The sequence below is a fragment of the Aptenodytes forsteri genome, unplaced genomic scaffold (assembly GCF_000699145.1).
Source record: "Aptenodytes forsteri isolate BGI_AS27 unplaced genomic scaffold, ASM69914v1 Scaffold84, whole genome shotgun sequence".
Lineage (NCBI taxonomy): Eukaryota > Metazoa > Chordata > Aves > Sphenisciformes > Spheniscidae > Aptenodytes > Aptenodytes forsteri.
Window position 1 is genome coordinate 2503567 of NW_008795492.1, and position 10899 is coordinate 2514465.

Sequence of the window (10899 nt, forward strand, 5' to 3'; positions counted from 1 at the left end):
CTGCTAGGTAATTTTAGGCAACCTTAAAACCATTGGATAAATATTATAGACATACGAGTCCAATCCAGCAAAGGCCAAAGTGATACTGGTATGGAGAATTGCTTCAGACATGTTAAACCACGACAAGACAGTAAAGAAATTGGTTCGCATAACAGATTTCCACTCTACCAAGTAATTAAATATTGAGAAGACGCTCCTCAGAAGCCAAGAAAAAAGGTGTTTCACATTTCATAGGAGAAAAGACTAGTAATTTCCAAGCGGGATGAATGTTGCTATTCCTAAGGCCATGGACATACAATGTGTACAGTCCAACAGCAAAGTGAAAGGCCAGGCAGCAGAGAATCATACTGGGATCTTGTTCTCCAATGGATGAGACACACAGTGCTTCCAGGGAGCCACAGGCAAAAGCTGTGCCCTTCCTTAAAGATGAAATTGCCTGAGCCAGTAAAGCCAAAACCAGCTGGTTCTTTCCCAGTGTACGCTCAGGTGAAACAGCACAGGGCTCCATCTCTTCAACTCACACAAAATAATGATGACAGTTGGCAAACAAATCTGTTTTGCACTTGCCTTTCATCTGTGGATGTGGAGTCATTCTCTAGCAACCTCTGTTTTCACCAAGTTAATTGCTTTTGCACACTTAATTTTGATTCCATTTTCTTTAAAAATGCTAATATTCCTCACAACTGGCGTTGGGCTGATATGAGGCTGAGCTGACTGCCTCCCTGGAGGTCTCAGAGGTGAGGAAACGAAGGCAGTTCAGCAGAGTCATCTGTATCACTGAGACAAATGGATAGCTGGCTGTCACCTTCTCTTTGTATAAGAGAAAGAAAAAAATTTTGTAATCTCAAGATGCTTCACACCTTACCAAGGCAGAGACAAATGGATCTTGATTTTACTGGCTTTCAAAACTCCACGGCTGTGCCCTTCACTATCACATCCCACATACTCTGTCTGTGATACAGACAAGTATCAGCCTGAAGGAAAATGTCTCTGTCTTAGAGTCTGCCAAACTGCAGTAACTTCAGTCCCCTCCCAGGCACAGTGCCCAGAGGAAGTTGTATGGGAATCCATGGTAGAAGATGAGAGGAGAGAAACCACAGATTGGATAAGGAGCGTGGGGGCACAAATGCATAACTGAATTTCTGTGACTTCCTCTCCTCCTGTAAAACAGGATAGTTTGAGGAACAGCCACTCACTGTAGGGGCTCCAATGTATTAGCTAATTATTCACTGCTCAGAGACAAAAAGATTGAAATGGCATTACCCCTGCCAGTGCAAACGGTTCTCCAGGGAGCGAATGCTCATCGCTGCTTGCTAAGGCTCTGCACGACTGCAGGACACGGCCAGTGAGAAGTGAGGGCAGAGACCAAACTCACAGGGCAGCCTGACACAGACCCCCAGGGGAATCCTCATGGAACTGACACAGCCCCCAAATTCCCTCACCAGAGTTTTCTAAAGAGGATCGAGGTGAACAGGGCTCCAGGAGACAAAGGCAGAGAGCCCAGTCCAGTTTTCCTTCTATTGAAATCAGTGAGGAAATTTCCATTGATGTCAATGAAGTCAGGACTGCGTTTTGTATTTGTAACTAAGAAAGTGTCAGTCAGGCTTCTCTGTCATTTCCCAGTGAGGTCAGGTCACTGTCTTGCTCTTTTGGCTTCAATACCGTTATTCTAAAACTTACTTTGGCCTCATGTACTGAAAGGGCGTTAGTGGTAGAACTAACTGTTAACTCCTTTTCTGGTTTTGGAGTTGTTTTCTCCAAGAGATGAACAAAACCATTAAACCACTTTATAATGAGAATATTTTGCTCCAATTTTATCAGTATATAAAAAACCAAATGTGTTTGTACAAAATCTCTTAAATCCCTAATCAGTAAAGGTTTGGATGGGAGAAGGGTTCAGGGCAATAAAAAGATCCTTAAACACTGCTGAGATTCTTATAATAACAAATTACCTCTTGCATTTTGGTAGGGTTTGCAGTCATTAGGCTTTTGCAATGAGCAGTTTGTCCCACTGAAAATCATTCATCCTTATTTAATGACAAATTCTCTTAAAATTATTTTCTCAAATATTTTGCCCTTTATGAACTGACAAAATGTTGATAATTCATGTTTCATTGCTGATCCTGAAGGGCAACTAACAAAATTATTCCAGGGTGCTCCTGCTGATTTCTCATAGATTGCCCTCCAAGCATACATTTTTCATTTTTGAATTTTGAATGCATTTATACTATGCCTTTTATGTAGTTAGACAGCAGAACATGTTTCATGGAAATAAATTAGCATTATTCATTGAGTCTCTGGGACTATTTTACTAAGTAAGACTTCCATGAAAATGGGACATATTCAGCTACAGAGGAAAAGCACTTTGGGATTCAGGATTACAGAGTGCTGAATTCCAACCTTTCTTGTGCTCAGTAACTACAAGAAAACTCTATAAACTTCACATATGATACACAGTACTTTGCAGCGCATGCCCAATCCTGAATGTAAGTTTTTAATCCTGTTTTATAACGCACCCTTGAGACAGACACACACACATTCTCACAAGTGGTTACTCTGATGAAAACATGCTATGCAACTAAAGGATCAATTATCAAACATAGTCCAAAAAATTACAGAGTCCATAATCCCACAGGCTACCAGCAGCAGGGATGACGTGTGTAGTTCAAAGTGTCCTACTTTCGAGGTCTAATGCATTTTTTCTGTAAAATATCTTAACCCTCTGATTTATGAGCATCTCAGACGAGAGAAATGTCTTTGCTGACATATGTGAGCAGACGTGCAGCAGTAAGATCCTGATCCATAATAACCAACATGGTTTTTGCAAGGTAGCTCCTATCCAGAGTTAGCAAGACTCCTGCTACACTCAGCCCCTTTGGCTTTGATTAGATTGGGGTGGGTTTGGTTGTTGTTTTTCTCATTTGTGTTTTGTAGGACAGATTGGACTTTGTAGGATATGAAGTATTGTCAAGAGACAATTATGTTCAGAACCATGGGACAATTTAGGGAGTAAATTAGCTGCACTTTTTGTTGAGAAACCTTGGACACACATAGCCCATAGCTAGATAGAAAAGCGAAGGAAGGGCAAAACTCATGAAATATGATACGGAAACTATGGGGGCAAGGGTAGCCCATTAACTGATTTTATTTCTGTCACCAGACAGGAAAGTATATTTCTATGGGGATCTGTGCTACAGAATTCTGTGGACTTGGGAGACCAACACGAAGCAGCACCCGGAAGAAGCTGCTCTAAGGGTCACAGTTCCTCCCGTTGTTGACCAATATTTTAGCAGGAATGCACTCTGAGGCACTAAAATATTTCCAGTTGTCCCTTTTCCTTCTTCCTCTGTCTCAGCAGCTGCCTGGAGCACCCAGCTGTGGGAGGAGGAATTAGAAAAACGAGACAATACACGAGAGTATAAACTGGACTAGTCTCACTCTGTAAATCGTTCTCCTGGCTCTTTGTGAAGTAAAACAAAACCAAGATACACCCTTCCATGCAGGAATGACCTGGTGGAGATTATGAAGTGGTACGCTCTGTATTTAAGAAATATTTTGCAGAAGGAGAAGGATCAGGACCTAGTACATGTAAAAGTGGATAAGCAATGAAAATGCAGATAAATTGTATGTGCATGCTGCTAGCCAAAATCACCAGTGACTTGTAGAAACACTAAGCTGTGTAGGAGAATTTTGGAGCCATCTGACTGCCATTGAAGCAGGTGAGTTTTACAATTATTTTGTAGAAAACAGCCTCAATCCTTTCTAGAAACCCCTTCTGATTTTCAGTGTGGGAGTCCTGTCTTGGTTTCACAGATCAGACACAGGCTGCTTTTCCTCTTGAACTACAATATAAATATATTAACATTAATAATTATAAACAAGAAAAAAACCTAGAACTGGCATCATCCTTTGAATCAATTGTCTTTGTTGATTACACTGTTTTGTCAAATATTTTCTAAAAAGTTGTGGGGTTCACTATTAGTGTTTTATTGTCATATTTTAATTTCTTGGTCACTCTCTTTTCAAAATTTTTGCACAGTTTTTTTTAAATGGAGACACGGAAAGAATATTAATTACATTCTCTATTTGAAGCCTGTCTTCAAACCTTCATAACGCCAGCAGACTTGCTGCTTCTATAAAAAGAAATGTAATTGTGTATATCCTTCAGTTACCTTCTTTCCCACCTATCTTAATAGATGGTCTGAAAAAGCCTAATCTGTTTTGTCCGTTTTATTGCCTGTAATAGACACAATTAACAATTTAGGGGAATTTACAGTAACACAAGGGCATCACTGCGAAAGAACAGCAGTGGTAGTTGGGCTGTATAAATTCTGTTTGTGCCTGTGAAACATTTTTTTTTCTTTTTTTTTTTCTTTTTTAAATCAGAGTGGAGACATGATGAGACTGGGGGACAGTATCACGAGAGCATGATAGGCAGGGTCATACTGCATTCCTGACTGACTGGTGAGGTGTTACAGTAACAGAGAGTTTTTATGCAAAGCACTGAAGTGGGTTTGTGGATGTCTGTGCAATATGTGGGGTTTATGGAAGAAGGCCCAACGGTGTGCGTTTGAATATTTAACTACCAGATGATAGAAACAGCTATAATTGACGCAGGTTTGAATTTAACTGTGGGTGGTGCGGAGTAAACTCAGCCCCTTGTCAGTCCCAACTCATGAGTCTCCCCTCATGCTGAGAACTCCTGAATTCCCAGCATTACTCTGTAGTTTCTGACTTGGCAGCCCTGAGCACCATTGCAACTTTCTAATCACATTTCCTCCCCTGTCTTGTGAGACAACACAAGTCACTTTTCACTCTCATGAGCAATACAGGAGGAAGAAGAATGAGGACATTCAGCTGTACCCCCCACCAAGTACCAGGGCTGCATCCACCTTTGTTAGAGTCTAAATAAGTTTGCTTTTCTACAGTCACTTGGGACCAATCCACCATGAATACATAGGAGTGCACTGATGTCTCACAGGAACCAACATACTATCCAGTCTGTCTGTACTAGATATATAGGGAGCTATTAAACCTCCACATTTTATAAAGCTGACACAAAAATTCAAGAACAAATTGGCATTTACCTACTTTTTGACTAATACATAGAGGCATATGATTAATACAAATCCATCCTAACTACTCGTCGGTGACCAGAATGACAGATAAATGTGACAGGACACTAGCTGTGCAGGCTTTGCTGTGCAAGACAAATGTGTTTCTCTGTTGCTACTTGATTGATTTTTTTAATATTGCAATGGAAATTTTTTCAAATTATTATAAAATGTTATTAAGCAACATTAAAACATCACGAACTAGATCCTGTTCTAAGATGCAGCCATTCTGTTCTGTTAATGAAATCAGGCCTTAAAGGTGACACAAGCAGTTCCCAGTAGATTAGACAAAGCAAGTGCCCATAACCAGGGTATAAATGCCTTTTCTTCACTCTTTGTTCATCAAAGAGAAAAGACGATCTGGCTACAGGATCACTATCCATGTTATTGCAATCTGTGGTCGTTTTCTTTTTAGCTTTTCAAGCTTCTGCAAGCTGAAAGACCATCCATAATAGCACTTCTAAAACAAACTGGTCTTGAACCAAAAATGCCCCAGATAGATGTAAGCCATCCACGTTCCCATGCTGTCAAGAAATGCACATGCAAAATATTAAATAGTGCATATTTTCAGTGTTTGAACCACTCTCAGCGCTCAGCAGAGGAGCATATAAATACATACAAAAGTCTCTTTCTGGCTAACAAGCTTAGAAAGGTTTTCAAGATAAACTAACTGAATATGGTGAAATAAGCTTTCACATGTGTCAGCCCAGGATCTCTTGTGAACCCGGGAACAGTACTATCTTTCTGCTGTTGGAACAAATCAGAGCAATCTCAGAACTAGATAAAATCGCCCCACTGGTGCTGTTCTGGAGTGCACTGCCATCTCACAGTACCTTGCCTGGACATAATCTATGATACTACATTCACAGCATGAAGGGAGAGCAAGTAAAGCTGGCTACGAAAGCTTCACGCTACTACTGAGTCTCGTGTTGGAAATCTCCAGCTTCCTCTTCAGTGCTGGCCTGTAATAGGGCCCCTTTCCCCTAATCTCCACTTCATATTCAAAAACAGTTGAAAAGGTGGACCTCTGCAATATAGGACTGTGGCAGCTTACCTCCAATGCTGAGTTAGCATCCAAATGAAAACAATTAGCAAATTTCATGGCGCGCTAAATTGCATCAAAACATAACCTTTGCAGTTTTCTGGCATATCTGCTTCCTTATACTGACTGAAGCTGGGGCATTCACCTTGAGTTTTGCATTTAGTTCCAGACCTCATACAAACTGAAAGAGGAAGGAAAAGATCAGCAGAAATGTATCTGAGAAGTGCTATGTTCAGAAGGATGGTGAAAAACTGCTTTGTTTCTTCGTGGCTTTTTCCCTGGTGTGGTGTGCAGTTATTTAATCAGGGCATTATGGGTCCCTGCTGATGGCAAGACAGATGATTCTAAATGAAGCTGTGCACTTGGTAATGAGGACTGACCAAAACGCTTGAGTGCTCTGCTTCAGAGCAGACTCCCCAAGACTATATTGTAAAGATCACTTACTGAGAAGGCTGTAACCACATTATTATTATACAAGCCTGACAATATATAAGCCTGACTGTGCTTTACATGCATGCACTAGAAAATGCATGAGTTGCTCTGTACATGGTAAACTGTCATTTTTAATGTTCTCTACTCCTTGGAAATTCCCTCCTGTATATGAAGAGAAAGGCTTCAGTGTCTTGTTAAAGACACACCTTCAAACAATCTGCTTCGTATTTTGCATGCAAACCCACTGGAGATCATTACACCCTCAGGTTGTAGGGCATCAGATCCTCAGCTACTGTGAACCAGCTTAACTCCATTGATAATCTGGCTGAAAGAGGCCATTGTAGAATAGAAATGTGCATGGCGTTACATTTCATTGCTATGAAGTAACTCATCTTTGGTTATAACCAATAACCAGCAATGCTTTCTGTACCACAGATAGAGAAGTTAGCACAGAGCTCCCTTTCCATTTAACAAATTACATAGAAACTACCTAACTTCCATGACATTCTTTCTGTAATGGACATCATCAGGATGTACATCCTCTTCTGATACGACTACACTCACATCAAAAGGCACTGACCAGGAAATGGCACTCCATCGTGCAGTGTTGTACAGATACACAAGCTCTACCTCCAAAGAGATCCTGATTTAAGACACAACAAATTGTCAGAGTAAAAAGGGCAAATGCATATGCAGTAATAGGCTTCTGCTTTTGTTAATACCATTACTTAGCATTTCATCTTTAAAACAATATGCAAATACCAAAGGCTAATTGTTGACATTAGTAAGAAAGGGGATGATGCTTTTTCAGCTTCTTCCCAGACCTTCTGGAGACTACTGTCATCGTGCCATGCAATTTAGGACCTATGCTGTAAAAGAGCATTAAAGTAAATAGTAAGATCTATTTATTTTTAATCAATGCAAAAGTGTGACCAGAAGTCACTGTTAGTATTAAAATAGGAAAGATATGCAGGGATCATGTAAAACAACTACCATAAATAGCATTTTCCACAGTATTTTAAGGAAGTTGAAGCCTATGAGCAAACAAGACATCAATTATTCAAATGGCAAAGTCTTAGAATAATAATTTTCCACTTTTAAAAGAATGGACCATGGCCTCTAGATTACTTTCTATTCTGTATCTAAATTGTTATACACAGAGAAATAGTCTCATTAAACTCAATCTATCTAGTGTGAAGAAGGACAGCTCAGCAGCAGAGCCAGGGTGCAGACACCTGGACATTTGGTTCTAGTCCTGCCAACAGCCCATTCCAGTACCTGGTCAAGCTGTGATTTGGGTGGAAACTCAATGCTGAGCACATATTTTTGAGCAGATCGGGTCTCCCACTCAGCCTCCACATTGCCCTCTGCCAAACAGATGATCTTTTGTCCAAAGCTTGCAAGACGTAACCCTTCTGTCACCTCAAGCTACCAGTTATTATTATTATTATTACTATTACAAGTGCTGCACTGCACTCAGCTCCTGAGCTCTGGAACAAAACCAGACATATTTATGAGAAGAAGAAAAGCACATTTGTATCATGCCAGAGAACCTGCAAAACTGTTGCATGTGTCTGAGTCAACCAACTCAGTCAACAGTGATTTCAGTCTTCAATTCTATTTTAGAAAGCGTGGAGTAACTCAGTCCTGAACCTATGCCAGGCACCGCAACAAAACCAACACTGCAAATGGAGCATCAGAGTGGGAGAGTTACACCCCTGTCATCAGCGTATGGTAGACAATAACATATGCATGAAAAACTGAAGCCAGAGGTGAAGTATGATTCCAGAACACAGCAGTTATCTGAAAAGTCTAAACATGGCAAAAATGCCGGCTACGATCTGCTACCAGGATGCTGCAAAGCCATGTTAAAAGACATCCAGGTGAGACTTCACAATGCACATCAAAAGACGGATGGTGAATCAAGAATACCAGCAACCCCAATATCAGCCAAGATAAAGGTGTCGTAACAGATACACACAAAGCTTTTTTTCCCGTGGCCTAATCAAACACTTGATGAAACTTAGAAAATATTTTTCTTTATACTAGTACAGAGCTTTTTGTGACAGTCTTCTCAAGATTTCTTGCCTCAGAGGTTACCTCGAAAATTAGAAGGGGTTTAGAGGCTTATTAGGTTGTATAGAAGATAGTTCTGCCAATAAAAGAATAATAACTGGTATCTTAGAGAAGACAAGGTCCCATGGATAACTTGAATTGGCAACGACATATCTTTTTAACTACTCTTTCCATAGGCACTTTGGAAAGGCTACATCAATTGCTCCTTTCTGGAAAATTATGATTTCAAGAAAAGCTCCTCCACCACAGAGCATTTGTTGAGCTCATAAATACAGTGCAACCACTGAAGAAGTGAACTGAGTGCTGTATTCCTGTACCCTGTGCCCGAGATAACAAGAGGGAATAACGTGTTTGTCATCTGTGCCTTTCAAATGTGAAGACTACCGATATTTATGAAAAGCCATATATTAAATACCACCTAATAAACAACGAGGGAGAGCTAACGTCCCAGTCATCCCGCCTCAGCCACCCTCTCATCGCTCCACTTTGCGGAGCGAGCGAGCAACCCATTTCGCAAGGAAACACTGAAGTGCCCCGAGCCGCACCGGCACGGCTCCAGCCCTTTGCTTCCCTGTCTCTCTGCAGAGAAAGGCCGTTTCCGACACGGCCCCCTCGGAAAGCACCAGCCTCAGAGGGCAAAACGGTCACACAAACCTTCCTCCCCGAGAAGCCCAAGGTGGCTTCGCCCTGCTAACAGGAGCCCCCGGCGTGCGCTCGTCGCCGGACCCGGGGCCCGGAGGACCGCACCGCCGCGCCGCTGCCGGCCGCGCCCCACCGCTTGAGGCTGCCTTGGCCAGCCGGACCCGCACCCGCGCCCCCCACTCACTTCTCCCCAGCGCCTCCGCCTTCCACTCCGTCTCCTCCACTGCCCCGTAGCGCCTCATCGGTCTCTCGGCCTCCGCGCTGGCCGAGATGGACCTCCTCAGCTCCATGGCCGGGCTGGGCGGCGTGGGGCTCCGCAGGTCACTCCATGCCAGCGGGGCTGCGACCCGACTGCCGCGGAGACGCCGGGGGAAGGGGTGCTGCGCACATGCTCAGTGCGGGGCTGGGGCGGGGGGAGGCAGAGAAACAATACGAGCCGCAACCCCCTGCGGGGGGCCGTCACCCGGCACAGGCTGCACACACGCCCCGCCTGCTGGGCCCTCCAGGGCGGGTCGTTCCCTCCCGCCCGCTTAGATGAGCAGACTGACCTCCACAACGGTGCTGCCATGCAGCTCAGAGCCCCTGGCTAGCTGGTTTTGTCTCTGCCCATCCCTGCACCTGCGGTGTGCAGTCCCATTGCATAGCCGAAGCGACTCGGGCAAGCGAGAGTTAGTAAATACGCTCACTGCTAGGGCACGGGAGGACTGTCCTTCTTGTGGCCAGTGGAGCACTGAGCACATCTTCTGGCCTGAGCAGCTGGGGAATAACAGTAAAATCCACAGCCAGTCATGGCTTTTGCAGTCTAACACATCTCAGGTTGCTGTGCGTGCAGCCTTTGGCTTTCCTGAAAGTCCTGCACTGAATGGAATAATACTCATTCCAGCATCATGTTGCCAAAAGCCAGAGGACAGCACCCAAACAAGTGATGGGATTTTGTATTCCTCATAACCATATGTATTTTTCATAAGTATGCAGCTTTGCTGCTGATGCGGCCTGCTGGGATTAGAAGAGAAGGAAATGACTATGCAGAAAGCACAAGTGTGGTGATAATTATTGTTGTTATTATTAATTTTTTCTCATATTGTAGGGGAGGTTATATGGATAAAATCCCTGAACAGCATTTTACGGTTGGAGAGTCCCTTTTCTAGTGTAATCCCATTGCACTTTACTGTGTGTGGTATCACTTCTGACGCAAAGACAACGAAGCAGGAGTTAGGCAGGTTGTCCAGCGCCCCACAGCAAATCAGGGTTTTAGCACTCCTTGCCCGATTTATGAAGAGTCAGGCGGTAGTGGTAATGCTGAACACATACTGGGTGCATGAAAGCTTGCTTGTTCATCACCCACCATTGCCCACAAACTTTGTCTTGCCCTTCAATCATTAACACTTCAGAAGTACTACCTCTATATTCAGTTGTGTACTTACTAATTGGACTGACGCACATTGCTGCTGTACTCATGAACAATTTTGTCTGGGGGGTGCTTCACATGTTGGAGGAGAGAAAACCCCCACATCGGTTTTAAAAGTGTAACACTGAAAATCTCTGTTATCATTTCTCTGCTTTTTCTGAGAATTGGAATTAGCTAACAAATTA

General features: G+C 42.9%; 1 protein-coding gene across 1 annotated transcript in view; it reads right to left on the reverse strand.

Moving 5' to 3' along the window:
- Positions 1-9631, reverse strand: part of CUNH16orf45 (chromosome unknown C16orf45 homolog) — a 49997-nt gene extending 40366 nt beyond the window's left edge. The window contains exon 1 of the mRNA XM_009281633.1: positions 9491-9631. Coding sequence (XP_009279908.1) covers positions 9491-9596 — 106 coding nt within the window. The 5' untranslated portion in view covers positions 9597-9631. The remainder of the gene's footprint in view (positions 1-9490) is intronic.
- Between the last annotated feature and the right edge of the window lie 1268 nt (positions 9632-10899).